Source organism: Bombina bombina, chromosome 4, assembly GCF_027579735.1.
Source record: "Bombina bombina isolate aBomBom1 chromosome 4, aBomBom1.pri, whole genome shotgun sequence".
NCBI classification, from domain to species: Eukaryota; Metazoa; Chordata; class Amphibia; order Anura; family Bombinatoridae; genus Bombina; species Bombina bombina.
Window position 1 is genome coordinate 54,551,298 of NC_069502.1, and position 16,791 is coordinate 54,568,088.

A 16,791-nucleotide genomic window follows, 5' to 3' on the forward strand; every position below is an offset into this window, starting at 1 on the left:
AAGTCATAGAGAAGTCCATCAACTTGCAACTTATTGACCACAATGAGGCCAAACACACCCTGGACTACTCCCAATCTGGTTTCAGAAGCAACTACAGCACAGAGACCGCCCTCCTCACCGCCACAGATGACATCTGCACCATGCTCGACCGAGGAGAAACCGCCGTCTTCATCCTCCTAGACCTCTCAGCAGCATTCAACACTGTCAACCACAACACCCTCCGCACCTGCATAAAAGATGCCGGCATCCGCTGAAAAGCCCTGGAATGGATCACCTCCTTCCTCACGGGCAGGACCCGGAAAGTCAGACTCCCACCTTTCTCCTCCAAACCCACACCAGTCAACTGCGGTGTACTGCAAGGCTCTTCGCTGAGCCCCACCCTCTTCAACATCTACATGGCCCCTCTTGCTGCTATCATCCAATGCCACAACCTCAACATCATCTCCTACGCCGATGACACCCAGTTAATCATCTCACTCACCCGAGATCCCACCACCCCCAAAAAGTACGTCCACAAAGGCCTGACAGCAGTCGCTGCCTGGATGAATGACATCTGGCTCAATCTGAACACAAACAAACAAAGGGTGGTGTGAGTGCTAATCAGGAAAAGGTTTCTGTGCTTGAATCCCTAATATGGTCTGATAAAATCTCCAATTACAGACTATACGATAAAGAGGTGAGAATGGTGTGGGATAAGCGCTCCAGCTAAGTAGAGCCAACCAGATTATTATGAAAAATAAAATGAAATAACAAGAGGAACTAATGATAATAAAAGAGAATTTTTATAGTGATTTAAGTAGATAACTAGTTAATGCATACAGAATATGTTAGCATATACTCAATTACATAAGATGCCGGCATCAGTAACAATCAAACATATTAATCATATTAAAAACAGAGAAATACAGCCGATATAAAATTTCTAAAAGGTTCCCTGAGTGTTTCTTAAAAATATATACGAATATGAATAAACTTGATAAAGGTAAATGACTCTTAGCACAGTGAAATTGGCTCGGCTAAATGTTACCAGTATTATTTTTAAGCAATGGAATATTTGGTCACAGTATTCAGTGGAGGCGTCTGATCTGTTCAGCCGTTAGGAGTAACTGTGAGTGATGGATCGGGAGGTGTGACGTCACGTCACCTGACTATTGTATTCCTCCAATCTCTGTGATATGCTTAAACACAACAAGTTTGAAATTTGTATCCAATTCTCAATTGTAACAAAGAATACTTGTTTATGTGATGGTTAGTATCAATACTTGCAAGTGTCCAATGTCCAAAGAATCTGTCCAAATTTGAAAAAAACGGTTTGTTTTATCAGCAGCTCTGAATCCTATGGAGTGTTGATCCGTTTGGTTTTATGTCCGTTCTGAAATGTGAAACTTGTCCTTATCCGAAGAAGCTCCTAAGCACTTGGTTTTTAGTGTATATTAGGGCTATGATGGGAGCAAAGGAAGAAACAAGGGGGCACACAGGAATTATTCATACATCGATCTCAGTGTTGATTCAAGGAGATAGAAATGAACCTGTTTTTGTGCCAGTAAAACAATTTAGCAGTTCAATAGCCTTAGTATATAATTGGTTACACACAGGAATTACTCATATGTCCTCCCTCTATATTAATCATAGAGATAGGATGAACCTGTGGAGTGTAACACTACCAGTAATAAAATTCTGAATTGACAGGAGTAAGCAAATCTACGCGTTTCGGCAGTGTTAGCTGCCTTTATCAAGATCCTGATAAAGGCAGCTAACACTGCCGAAACGCGTAGATTTGCTTACTCCTGTCAATTCAGAATTTTATTACTGGTAGTGTTACACTCCACAGGTTCATCCCTATCTCTATGATTAATATAGAGGGAGGACATATGAGTAATTCCTGTGTGTAACCAATTATATACTAAGGCTATTGAACTGCTAAATTGTTTTACTGGCACAAAAACAGGTTCATTTCTATCTCCTTGAATCAACACTGAGATCGATGTATGAATAATTCCTGTGTGCCCCCTTGTTTCTTCCTTTGCTCCCATCATAGCCCTAATATACACTAAAAACCAAGTGCTTAGGAGCTTCTTCGGATAAGGACAAGTTTCACATTTCAGAACGGACATAAAACCAAACGGATCAACACTCCATAGGATTCAGAGCTGCTGATAAAACAAACCGTTTTTTTTTCAAATTTGGACAGATTCTTTGGACATTGGACACTTGCAAGTATTGATACTAACCATCACATAAACAAGTATACTTTGTTACAATTGAGAATTGGATACAAATTTCAAACTTGTTGTGTTTAAGCATATCACAGAGATTGGAGGAATACAATAGTCAGGTGACGTGACGTCACACCTCCCGATCCATCACTCACAGTTACTCCTAACGGCTGAACAGATCAGACGCCTCCACTGAATACTGTGACCAAATATTCCATTGCTTAAAAATAATACTGGTAACATTTAGCCGAGCCAATTTCACTGTGCTAAGAGTCATTTACCTTTATCAAGTTTATTCATATTCGTATATATTTTTAAGAATCACTCAGGGAACCTTTTAGAAATTTTATATCGGCTGTATTTCTCTGTTTTTAATATGATTAATATGTTTGATTGTTACTGATGCTGGCATCTTATGTAATTGAGTATATGCTAACATATTCTGTATGCATTAACTAGTTATCTACTTAAATCACTATAAAAATTCTCTTTTATTATCATTAGTTCCTCTTGTTATTTCATTTTATTTTTCATAATAATCTGGTTGGCTCTACTTATCTGGAGCGCTTATCCCACACCATTCTCAATCTGAACACAGACAAAACTGAAGTCCTCCTCCTCAGACCCAATAAATCTGCATGGGACAACTCCTGGTGGCCCACAACCCTCAGTCCCCCTCCAACTCCAACCGACCACGCACAAAATCTAGGCTTCATCCTGGACTCTCCACTTCCATGGACCGAGAAATCAATGCCATCACCTCAACATGCTTCCATATTCTCCCCTGCTACGAAAAATCTTCAAGTGGATCCCTACCAAAACCAAGAAAACAGTCACCCACGCCCCCTCATCAGCAGCCGGTTGTACTACAGCAACGCACTCTATGCCGGCTCCACCATCAAACTCCAAAAGAGACTCAAACTTATCCAGAACGCCTCATCCAGACTCATCCTCGACATCCCTCGCCAATGCCACATCACCGAACACCTAAGGAACCTTCACTAGCTCCCCATCAAAAAGAGAATCACCTTCATGCTCTTTACCCATGTGTTCAAGACCCTATACAACATCGGACCCAAATACATCAGCCACCGTGTAAATTTCTACACCACTCACCAGACAACTCCGATCGGCCGACCAAGCACTAGCAGTCATCCCCCACATCAGCAAATCCACAGCGGGAGGAAGATCCTTCTCTCACATGGCAGCAAAGACATGGAACACCCTCCCGCTGCACCTCAGACAATTCACCTCCCTTACAAAGTTCAGAAAGGACCTCAAAACCTGGCTCTTCAACTGATTGCCCATCCCCTCCCAAATCCTCCTATTCGATTTCCCTTAGCGCCTTGAGACCCTCACTGGTGATTAGTTTGCGCTCTATAAGTACCCAATAGATAGATAGATAGATAGATAGATAGATAGATAGATAGCTCTCCCCATAACATACTTTTTTCTTTTTTTTCAATTCCATACCTACACTATTCTTATCAAGGACATAGCCAAGTAACCCTGTTGCACTTCAGAGCCTTCTGGCAGCTCTGGGGAAATATTTATTATGGCTTTTATTTTTAGAAAATAGGTGCCTGGCCCTTTAAGACAACCATTAAATGCTCAGGGCAGTTAGCTTATAAATATAGGAAACTCTTGTTCAGGGAGCATGTTGTTATGAGGAAAAAGTATTTATTATGCTTGGTGCACACTACATTATTGTATTACACTCTAAAAAGCTTTCAAGCTTTCTCTGAGGTAAATTGGCTTCTCTACTGTGGTATCCCTGCCTCCTCAGCTTCCCAGGCCTTGATATCCACTCAGGGGTCTGGTACTAGGCAGAAATCAGCTCAGGAAATTATATGGCTGTATTTTCTAACAGCTACTTAATGAGTAATTCATTTTTCTAAGCATTTCTCCTTACAAAGGAGCTGCCAGGGAGTTACTTGGGCTAGATTATGAAACCTGGGAGTATGTAATAATGTGTCAAAGATGTTTTCTTAAGCTTAGTGTAGAATGTTCTCTACCATTTTTATTGTTTCTGTATGTCTGGTATCTCTATATACTCTGCCATTATACACTATGAAACAAAATTACATTGTCAGGTCAATACACTATGTGCAAGATATTTACCTCAGATTGTGCATGGGATTTAGGCACACCCTTTTGACTTCCTTTAAGGAATTATGTACTTTTTATATTGCTAAGAACCTACTCACTTTACCTAAAATAGCTAAAAAATCTATTGCAACGTATTTTGTGGGTATTATTATTGAGCTTTATACGCTTATTAAGCTACATGCTGTACATAGACAGAGGTGTAATCATTTAATATTAAGGCCCGATGTTCAAAACATCGACGGACCATCGGAAAAATGCTTCTATTGCCTTGTTCAAACAAAAGAGCACGTCCAAGCAATGCCAGCGAGACATCACCGCTTGTCAGCATTTTATTGCGAAGGGGTGGGCTCTATTCAAAATGTGCTTACAAGGCGAAAACAATGCACTCATGGAAACTAAAATTTAGTTTTTCTGTAGACACACTTCAAATATTGCCATGAGGTACTAACCTTTTATTTACACCTACACTAACTAACTTAGGCGATGTTTGTCTCAGCAGCTGATAGCTACCGAGACAAACATGGCTGCTACCACCCTTGCAAACTGCACTTCGCTATTTTGAACATATCGATCTTGTGTCGATGTGCCCAAAGCAAAGTGCAGGCTACTCTACTAATACACCTCGCTAACTCCTCCCAAATGCCTATTTCTATGTCACAAAGAAAACAAGGTCTGCCTTATAGTTAGGGTGACCATATTGTCGTTTTAAAAAGGGACACATATGAAAAATACATATGTCAGGGTTCTTATACAAAACATTTCTTTAAACAGCCCTGAAAAGTTCTTTTTAAAGTGGCAATGTGGTCACCCTACTTATAGTGTGCTTCTGACATCAACAAAAACAATAAAGAGTATTAAAGTTATTCACAAATATGTTGGCACCTATGGGTGATAAAGGTGCAAATCAAGCAGACTGACACTTGCAGTGGTCAGTACACTAACCAGTATCTCCGGCTAAGGGTAGTAGATGAAGGGCAGCTCCTATGTTGTTCCCTGTGTAAATGCTCGGATCCCCTCTTGGAACGAGGTTCTGCACAATGCAAGTAGCCTCCAAGAGAACGAAGGCAAAAAAGAAGCAGAATCACACTGCCTCACTGCATCAGGATAATAATGGATCAAAGTAACATACAAAACATGTTGGAAAAAACTGTAAGGTTTTATTTGCAACACGTTTCTTGACCGCACATGGGCCATTTCTTCAGGTATGAAGTGGCGATGCCTGTTTCATCTGTTCTAGTACCTGTTTTTTCCAGATCTATTTACTTGGACCACATCACTGTATCCTTCTACATTTTTCATTCGTGAATCCTTTTTGGACAATTTATATACCATATAACTTTGAACATTGTTGTTTTGAATTGCTGAACACCCCTTTTCATTATTGTTTTTTTATTTTATCATTATTATTTTTTTTCTATTATCATTAATATACTTTTTTGTTATATACAAGTAATATCATTCATATATTCAGTGTGTAATACAGCCAGTGTGCCCCTTTTAGGGATATCTGTTAATGGTTTCCCTTCTTTTTTGGTATTTCTATGTCATGCCTAAGCTACGCCCCCTGCTCCACCTCCGACCTCCCACTGATACCTACACCTATGTCACGGCTAACCTATACTCCCCCTGCACCGCCAATCTAACCCCCATGTACGCCTACACCTACTTCATGCCTAGCCTACAGACCCCCAGGACACACCATACAGGTATGAGGGGGGATTAGGTAATTAATAATAGTTACCATTTATTAGGACTTAATTACCTAACCACCCCTCATACCTGTATGGGGGTTGATTAGGTGATTAATAATGGTTACTATTTATTAGGCCCTAATTACCTAACCATCCCTCATATATGTATGGGAGTTGATAAGATTATTAATAATGGTTACCATTTGTTAGGCCTTAATCACCTAATCAACCCCCATACAGGTATGATGTTTTTTTTTTATGTAATTAAGGCCTAATAAATGGTAACCATCATTAATCACCTACAAATTCCAAAGTAAATAAATATAATCACCCAATCAACCCCAATACAGGTAGGGGGGTTGGTTAGGTGATTAAAGCCTATACTGCCACCTCCCAATGCAAACTAGAACTACACTAACAACTAAAAACCCCTCTAACCCTAATAAGTTACAGAAAATAAAAAATATACCTAAAGCTAAATAACATGCCCCATAAAATAAACCAAAAAAAAACCCTAAACCCTAACTGTAAAATAATTTACAATAGCCCTTAAAAGGGCCTTTTGTAGGGCATTGCCCTAAAGCAATCACCACTCCAATGCCAAAATAAAGTTACAACTCCCCCCCAATTACATTAAAGGAACCCCACATACAAAAAAAAACTAACCTAAAAAAAAAATAAAAGCCTATCCTGAACATTAAAAAACCCACCCTAAAAAAAAAAAAAACGATCTAACCCAACAATGGTGACTCATGGTTGAAAAGGACTCCGGCTCGTCTTGGTCCGTCTTGGGCCCATCTTCGTATGGGTGGAGGCAGACTTCAGCTGCCTCTTCCGCCACCTTCGCTGTGCAATCTTCATCAATGGTGAGGCCCATCTTCATTCATTCTCAAGGGCGCCAGGGGCCCATCATCCCAGCGGCAGAGGCTGACTTTGACAACCTCTTCTGCCACCTCCACTTCACAAAGTTAACCGTGGGGTCCTTCTTCATCCATCATCTTCCGTCACCTCCACTCCGCAGCTTATGATAACTCTGCCAGACACTGAAAACCCAGAAGCGCCAAACCCCAATATATAGGGGTACTCCTTACTTCCAATTAGCTGATTTCAACTCAGTCAATCCCTATTGGCTGATTGGAATCAGCCAATATAATTTTTTTTTTCTAATTATTCTTTTCTATTGTAATTTTTTAACTTAGATTTTTTTAGTTTAGATTTTTTTAACTTGGATTTTTTTTATGGTGGCATAGGGGGTTAATAATTAGCACTTGTAGTGGGTTGATGGCAGCATAGGGGGTTAATAGCACTTGCGGTGGGTTGATGGTGGCATAGGGGGTTAATAGTTAGCACTTGCAGTAGGTTGATGGTGGCATAGGGGTTGATGGTGGCATATGGGTTAAAAGTTAGTACTTGTAGCGGGTTGATGGCGGCATAGGGGTTAATAGTACTTGTGATATGTATGTGGCGGTTTAGAAGTTAACTAGCGATTTGATGTTTTAGAGATTAATAGTTAGTGATTTGTGGTGATTATGTGGCGGTTTAGATGTTTATTAGTTTAGTATTAGTGTGTGATCGTGGGGTACTTCAGTTTAGGGGTATTAGGAGATTAGGAGTAGTGATTAGGCAAATGGCTGTTGTTCCCAGGGATCCTTTTCTATACAATATCAATACCAATATGGTCGCGATGTGGGGTGTTGCTTTAGCCAGCATTGCCAAACAATGGTGTGTATAGTAAAGTCTTTCAGCGATGTTGCTAGGTCGAGAGCTTGGAATATTCCGACAATCTCACTTGGATCGCTTGGTATATTGCGCTGCCTCATAGCACTTTTGAATATCAGCACCTAAGGGTTCAGATTTGATAACTTTTAGGCAGCTGGTCGCCTCAGCACATTCTTATGTGATCTATAGTATACACAGTTTACTATAATAGGGAAAAAACAATTAGCCCACTGGCTTGAAGAGACAACCGCCTGTAGTGATCTCCGGAAGGGATCACCTGGACGCCGACCAGCAGCACCTGGAGTCTCACTTGTTCTTATTGGACACTACGGCTAAAAGGTAACATACTCTTCTTCTCTGTTTAGCAGTCCTTCTCCTTTTAATAGGAGATTAAAACCCTACGTGTTTCTTCTGCTCACAGGCAGACTTTTTCAAGGGGTATGTCAGAATGGTACCATTCTGACATACCCCTTGAAAAAGTCTGCCCATGAGCAGAAGAAACGCGTAGGGTTTTAATCTCCTATCATCGGCTGCTCTGCATGGTTCTGTACAGCTCACCTCATCATACTGAGGACATATTCAAGCTACAGTTTGTGTACCTAGAACTGAACAGCCTCTTGCAAGATCGGAGCTAAGTGTACACCAATATAAATATAAGGAACATTGTTTATTATTATTAACTTAGGACTGAACACTTTCCACATATTGTGATTCTTTGGTTAAGTAGTTTGGACTGAGTAATTGATTTAATTTTCTTTTTGATACAGTACCACCTACTCCAAGTGTGGTTAATATAAACATTATTTGCATTATTCACTGATATATTAGATTTAGAATTATGATATAGCGTGTATGGCATGTTTTCACTTTGTATACATCAACGTAGGTACTGAATATTTATAGGTTGGAGCCACATATTGGTGCATATAACTACCCCAGAATCACTCATTAGGATAGCTTGAACGTTGATACACCTGTTCTCTTTAGCGCTGTATTTAATTGTTCCTATTTGCATTCAGTTTACTATAATATGTGAAATTATCTCACGTACTGAACATAATGACATTTGGTGCCATTATCATTTATTATAACTATCTGGGCTATTAATACATCTTTATAAACGTCTTTCCTTTTTCCATCTCTTTAGAAATTGGTTATTATGAACCTGATGAATTGCCGTTACTGGCACAAAATGCGTAGGAGAAACTTTAGGGTTAGTCAGCTGGACTCAATGCCACACTATTGTTACTTTTGCTTTTAACAAAACACATTCAAGGTTATGTTTTAAACTTTACTACTTGGTTTAGTCTCCGCACACGTTGAGAACGTTCTCTCTTTGAAATTGGTCATTATACTTATATTATTTAGACATTAGGCATCCACACTCTATAGATTGTATCATACGTTTACTATGGAAAAAGATTAGATTGACTACCAGATAGGATAAAAATCCAGGAGATGTTTATTTTTTACTTTGAAAATTAAGACCTACCTGTACTGTATGAAGCTTTAAATCCAGTTGCTGTAATGGTTCCATCACTAACGAATTTCAAAAGCATTGAATTGCTGGAAGCTACAAGTGGGGTCAATATTCCAGAACCACAGGTTTTATTAAGGAGAACTGGATATGTTTCGCTGGGTCCATCATATACAATAACATAGTCAGATATACAGTTTGTTGTGAACTGGATATCAAATGCTTCAAATGTCATGAAAATCTGTGGAAAATTAATGTTAAGTTACTTCCTTTATCTAATTGTAGGACATATACAGGTTGATTACAAGTGTGCGCTTGTTTTTAGTAGACAACATTTTTTAAACTTTGAGTTGTATTGTCACTGAAGCTCATAATCATTACCTCCCAAAATGGTAGTGAATACAAAAACCAAAGACCCATGGTTGACCAGAGACAAAATAGCAATTAGTGATACTATTAGGTAATATGTATGAAATGAACCAACTGTGTTCCAAAACCATAGATATGTGTATATGTGTTTAAGGAATCTGAACAGAAGCAGTGTCTTAAAGGTTTAACTAAGATTTATAATTTTAAGAAAGCAAAATTCAATGATTTAAGGAAATCATTAAATAACATAAATTGGGACAAAGTATTCTCTAATAAAAATAGAAGATAAATGGATAACATGTAAAACTTTGTTAAATAAATATATATAAACACATACCATATAGTTATAAAAGTAAAATAAATAAATCCAAGCCAACGTGGTCAAATACAAATGTGTTAAGAGAAGTTAGGAAAAAAACGTAACGTGTTTAAATTATTCAAAAGAAATATTACAAACTCAACATACCAAATTTATAAGGAATGTAACAAAGCATGCAAAAAAGTAAAATTGAAAATGAAAGATTGAGTGCAAAAGATTCTAAGTCAAACCCTAAAAGGTTTTTTAAGTACATAAATGGCAAAAAAAACTAAGAAGGACAATATAGGTAAATTGAAATGTGTGGAGGGTAGTTTGATTAACAGTGACAGGGAGAAGACCAACAGTGACAGGGAAGGATATTCAGCTCCATTTCCAGAGATATTTATAGATTATCCTGTATACAGTTGAGGAGGATCTGGGCTGGCAATTATCTCTTTTAAGGGAAGTGCATTACACATTTCATACTATCCTTATATATGAGGTACTAAACCAATTCTTTTCTTCAGTATTGGAACCAAAGGAGGATACTTTGGAACAAACTAGAACATATAAGCCCATACCATTACCTGGGTAATGTACACAGGATATCAGGAAAAAACTGAATAATATTCAGGTAAATAAAACTCCAGGCCCAGATGGAATACACACAAGGGTTTTACGGGAATTTAGCACTATTATAGAAATACCACTAATCTTAATTTTTAAGGGCTCAATATCCTCAGGAATAGTACCCCAGGGCTGGCATAAAGCTGATGTGGTGCCACTCTTCAAAAAGTGAACCAGGGCTAATTCAGTAAGCTATAGAGCAGTTAGTTTTACATCAATAGTGGGGAAGATACTTGATGGGATTATAAGGGATTATATTGATGAGTATATTTGTATAAACAAGATTATGAGTGCAAATCAGCATGGTTTTATGAGAAATAGATCATGATAAACAAATCTAATTACATTCTACAAGGAAGTAAGTCAAAATATAGATACAGGGGAATCAGTTGATGTGATATACTTAGATTTTGCAAAGGAGTTTGATACAGTGCCACCTAAGAGATTAATGTACAAAATGAAGGGACTGTAAATAGCTGTAAATGTTAGCTCATGGATAAATAACTGGATAAAAGACAGGGAGCACTAAGTAGTAGTAAACAGATCATACTCTGATTGGACAAAGGTAATTAGTGGAGTCCCCCAGGGATCAGTACTGGGCCCTGTTCTTTTTAATATTTTTATTAATGGCTTGGAGCAAGGATTAAATAGCGACATCTCTATTTTTGCAGATGATACAAAGTTGTGTAACGTCATTCATTCAGAGCAGGATGAACTTGCATTACAAGGAGATCTGCAAAAATTAGAAGTATGGGCAGATATATGGAAATTAGATTTAATACAGGAAAATGCAAGGTTCTACAGTTTGGAAGTAATAATAAGCAGGCAATATATTATTTAAATGGGTCTAGACTTAGCCAAACAGAGAAGGAAAGGGTTTTAGTAATAGATAAAAAGCTAAAGATGGGTGCACAATTCAGGGCAGCAGTTTCTAAGGCTAATGATATTCTAGCATGTATTAAAAGAGGCATTGATTCAAAGGGAGGAAAGCATAATTCTGTCGCTATATAAATCCCCGGTAATATTTCACCTTGAGTATGGAGTTCAGTTCTGGGGACCGAACTCAATAAAAGACATTGCAGACCTAGAAAAAGCTCAGAGAAGGGCAACAAAGCTAATACGGGAAATGGAGAATTTAAACTATGAGGAGAGGTTGGCCAAACTGGGTATGTTTTCTCTAGAGGTGACATGATTACTTTAAATAAATATATTCAAGGCCCATATACAGAGATGGCAGAAGCTATGTTTATTCCAAGAAAATGGACAAGAAAGACAAGAATTCACAATTTCCTGCAACGGAAAGGTTTTTTCACTGTAAGAGCAATACAATTTTGGAACTCATTACCAAAGGAGGTAGTGAAGGCCAATACCTTAGATACATTTAAAAATGGTTTAGATACATTTCTGGTTAGAAACAGAATTAAAAGATGTGATTGTTTGTGTTAAAACCTTTTAATGGAATTAATTTAAGCTCAAGTGGAGATTTTTTGTAAGTTTATTATATTTGTATAGGTTGAACTCGATAAACTTTTTTTCAATCTCATTCACTATGTTACTATGTTACATTATAAGTATAGTTGGCATGTGTGTTTGTTGGATCATTGATTTTCCTACATTCCTAACTTTGATTAATTTTTCAGGTAGCATTTGTATCTGTTTGATGTTTCTAACATCATTCAATATGGTGGGGGGATTTCAGTTTGTTTAGCATATGCTTAAAACTAATGCTACATTTGAAAACTTTTGGAAGTACTAAATGAAAAAAAGTTAAAAATGTATTGTCCTGGGTAGTGATGTCGCAAACATAAAATTTTGCGTTCGCAACCCGCGAACTTCCTCAAAAGTGTGCGAACGGGCAAACCGGGCAACCGCCATTGACTTAAATAGGCAGGCAAATTTTAAAACCCACAGGGACTCTTTCTGGCCACAATAGTGATGGAAAAGTTGTTTCAAGGGGACTAACACCTGGACTGTGGCATGCCGGAGGGGGATCCATGGCAAAACTAATTACATAGTTGATGCAGAGTCTGGTTTTAATCCATAAAGGGCATAAATCACTTAACATTCCTAATTGTTTGGAATAAAGTGCTTTAAAACATTAGGTATGATGTTGTATCGATCAGGTAGTGTAAGGGTTACGCCCGCTTCACAGTGACAGACCAAACTCCCCGTTTAACACACCGCAAACAACCACAAACAGTCCATTTGCACAACCGCAAACTCCCCATTTGCACAAGGTTGGATACCAAGCTAGCCATGTCCCGTTCCTTGTCCTCACTGATGTCATTGAAGGTCTCTTCCTCCACCCAGCCACGTACAACACCAAGGGTCCCCAAAAGGTGACAGCAAGCCCCCTGGCACGCCTGCTGTGTTTGGTCTTCTACCTCCTCAAAGCCACCTTCCTCCTCTGACTCCTCTTCTTCAGACTCCTCTCTCTGCATTGCCTCTCTCTGCGTTATTATAAGGTGTGTTAAGTAGTACTATTCTTATCAGTTTAATCCCTGTTACGTTCCCTATCAGGGGACGTGTATTTGGAATGGATTTTAGGAACCGGGAGATGGAAAAAGATGCTTGGTCGGTCCTCCTACTTCAAATTTGGGGCACTGCGCGTGCAATCTACTGTGCCACCAGATATGAGTGGTGTGTTCAGTAGTAGTATTCTTATTAGTTTAATCCCTGTTACGTCCCCTATCAGGGGATGTGTATATGGCATGGATTTTAGGAACCGGGAGATGTAAAAAGATGCTTGGTCGGTCCTCCTACTTCAAATTTGGGGCACTGCGCGTGCAATCTACTGTGCCACCAGATATGAGTGGTGTGTTCAGTAGTACTATTCTTATCAGTTTAATCCCTGTTACGTCCCCTATAAGGGGACGTGTATATGGCATGGATTTTAGGAACCGGGAGATGGAAAAAGATGCTTGGTCAGTCCTCCTACTTCAAATTTGGGGCACTGTGCGTGCAATCTACTGTACCACCAGATATGAGTGTTGTGTTAAGTAGTACTATTCTTATCAGTTTAATCCCTGTTACGTCTCCTATCAGGGGACATGTATATGGCATGGATTTTATTAACCGGGAGATGGAAAAAGATGCTTGGTTGGTCCTCCTACTTCAAATTTGGGGCACTGCACGTGCTATCTACTGTGCCACTAGATATGAGTGGTGTGTTAAGTAGTACTATTCTTATTAGTTTAATCCCTGTTACGTCCCCTATCAGGGGACGTTTATATGGCATTGATTTTAGGAACAGGGAGATGGAAAAAGATGCTTGGTCGGTCCTCCTACTTCAAATTTGGGGCACTGCGCGTGCAATCTACTGTGCCACCAGATATGAGTGGTGTGTTAAGTAGTACTATTCATATCAGTTTAATGCCTGTTATATGCCTTTTTTATTGGTTTGGTTTTTGAAGCCACAGTGCTGCACCAGAGGCCAGAAAAATTAGACATGTACACATGCCTGAAAAATTAGGTATTGTTGCAGCCGCTGCTGTAGCAGCGGCCAGAAAAATTGATGTTTGTTTCCCAGGCAGAAAGTGCCCTAAAACATTGCGGCTTGAACCCTAGTTGGTGGCGGATAAGTCACGCAAGTCTTCCGGCATTCAGAGATAAAATACAGCAGCGTGTGGACCATTTTTAGCCCAAGGCAGCTCATCACATCAGGCCTTTTTTAGTGTATCGCCCACTGTCAGTCCCTTCAGGATCCATCCCTCATTCATCTTAATAAAGGTGAGGTAATCTAGACTTTTTTGACCTAGGCAACTTCTCTTCTCAGTGACAATACCTCCTGCTGCACTGAAGGTTCTTTCTGACAGGACACTTGAAGCGGGGCAGGCCAGAAGTTCTATCGCAAATTGGGATAGCTCAGGCCACAGGTCAAACCTGCACACCCAGTAGTCAAGGGGTTCTTCGCTCCTCAGAGTGTCGAGATCTGCAGTTAAGGCGAGGTAGTCTGCTACCTGTCGGACGAGTCGTTCTCTGAGGGTGGACCCCGAAGGGCTGTGGCGATGCATAGGACTTAAAAAGCTCTGCATGTCCTCCATCAACAACATGTCTGTAAAGCATCCTGTCCTTGCCGGCATGGTCGTAGGAGGAGGAGGATTACTTTTACCTCTTCTCCTGTTCGATTCCCGTTGTGCTGTGACATCACCCTTATACGCTGTGTAAAGCATACTTTTTAATTTCTTTTGGAACTGCTGCATCCTTTCTGACTTGTGGTAATTCGGTAACATTTCAGGCACTTTATGCTTATACCGGGGGTCTAGTAGCGTGGACACCCAGTACAGGTCATTCTCCTTCAGCTTTTTTATATGAGGGTCCCTCAACAGGCACGACAGCATGAAAGACTCCATTTGCACAAGGTTGGATGCCGAGCCACTCATGTCCCGTTCCTCATCCTCAGTGATCTCACTGAAGGTATCTTCTTCCCCCCAGCCACGTACAACACCACGGGTACCAGATAGGTGACAACAAGCACCCTGGGATGCCTGTTGTGGTTGGTCTTCCTCCTCCTCCTCAAAGCCACATTCCTCCTCTAACTCCTCTTCCTCACAATCCTCTTCCAGCATTGCTGCTGGTCCAGCAAGCAATGCTGATAAGGCTGTTTCTGGTGGTGATGGTGACCACAACTCTTCCTCTTCCTCTTCACACTCATCTACGGCCTGATCCAGCACTCTTCGCAGGGTACGCTCCAGGAAAAAAACAAATGGTATGATGTTGCTGATGGTGCCTTCGGTGCGACTGACTAGGTTTGTCACCTCCTCAAAAGGACGCATGAGCCTACAGGCATTGCGCATGAGAATCCAGTAACGTGGCAAAAAAATTCCCAGCTCCGCAAAGGCTGTCCTAGCACCCTGGTCATACAAATAGTCGTTAACGGCTTTTTCTTATTGGAGCAGGTGGTCGAACATTAGGAGTGTTGAATTCCAACGTGTCGGGCAAGTGGGCACAGTATACGCTTTGAGCCTGACATAAAAAAGCAGACTGATGTTTCACAGTCAATTTTTTTTTTTTTAAATGTACACTTACACTACTATTAAACAAGATATGAGTGGTGCCACTGGGCAAGTGGGCACAGTATACGCTGTGAGCCTGACACAAAAAAGCAGACTGATGTTTCACAGTCAAAAAAGTTTTTTTTTTAAATGTACACTTACACTGCTATTAAACAAGATATGAGTGGTGGCACTGGACAAGTGGGCACAGTATACGCTGTGAGCCTGACACAAAAAAGCAGACTGATGTTTCACAGTCAAAAAAGTTTTTTTTTTTTTAAATGTACACTTACAATACTATTAAACAAGATATGAGTGGTGGCACTGGGCAAGTGGGCACAGTATACGCTATGAGCCTGACACAAAAAACCAGACTGATGTTTAACAGTCCAAAAAGTTATTTTTTTTTAAATGTACACTTACACTACTATTAAGCAAGATATGAGTGGTGGCACAAGGCAAGTGGGCACAGTATACGCTGTGAGCCTGACACAAAAAAGCAGACTGATGTTTCACAGTCAAAAAAGTTTTTTTTTTAAATGTATACTAACACTACTATTAAACAAGATATGAGTGGTGGCACTGGGCAAGTGGGCACAGTATACTTTGTGAGCCTGACACAAAAAAGCAGACTGATGTTTCACAGTCAAAAAAGTTTTGTTTTTTTTTTTAAATGTACACTTACACTACTATTATACCAGATATGAGTGGTGGCACTGGGCTGTGAGCCTTACACAAAAAAGCAGACTTATGTTTCACAGTCAAAAAGTTTTTTTTTTTTTAATGTACACTACTATTAAACAATATATGAATGGTGGCACTGAGCAAGTGGGCACAGTATGCGCTGTGAGCCTGACACACACGCTGGCAGGCAGGCAACTGCAATTAGATTACACAAGCAGACTGATGTTTCACAGTTAAAAAAGTTTTTTTTTTTTAATTTACACTACTCTTACACCAGATATGAGTGGTGGCACTGGGCAAGTGGGCACAGTATACTCTGTGAGCCTGACACACACGCTGGCAGGCAGACAACTGCAATTACATTACACAAGCAGACTGATGTTTCACAGTCAAAAAAGTTTTTTTTTTTAAATTTACACTACTGTTACACCAGATATGAGTGGTGGCACTGGGCAAGTGGGCACAGTATACAATGTGAGCCTGGAACACAAGCTGGCAGGCAGGCGACTGCAATTAGATTACACAAGCAGACTGATGTTTCACAGTCAAAAAAGTTTTTTTTTTTAATTTACACTACTGTTACACCAGATATGAGTGGTGGCACTGG

At 39.8% G+C, this 16,791-nt stretch overlaps 1 protein-coding gene across 1 annotated transcript in view; it reads right to left on the minus strand.

The window, feature by feature from the left end:
* Positions 1-16,791, minus strand: part of LOC128656857 (embryonic protein UVS.2-like) — a 184,280-nt gene that overhangs the window by 50,853 nt on the left and 116,636 nt on the right. Inside the window, exon 8 of the mRNA XM_053711023.1 lies at positions 9,228-9,453. Coding sequence (XP_053566998.1) covers positions 9,228-9,453 — 226 coding nt within the window. The remainder of the gene's footprint in view (positions 1-9,227; positions 9,454-16,791) is intronic.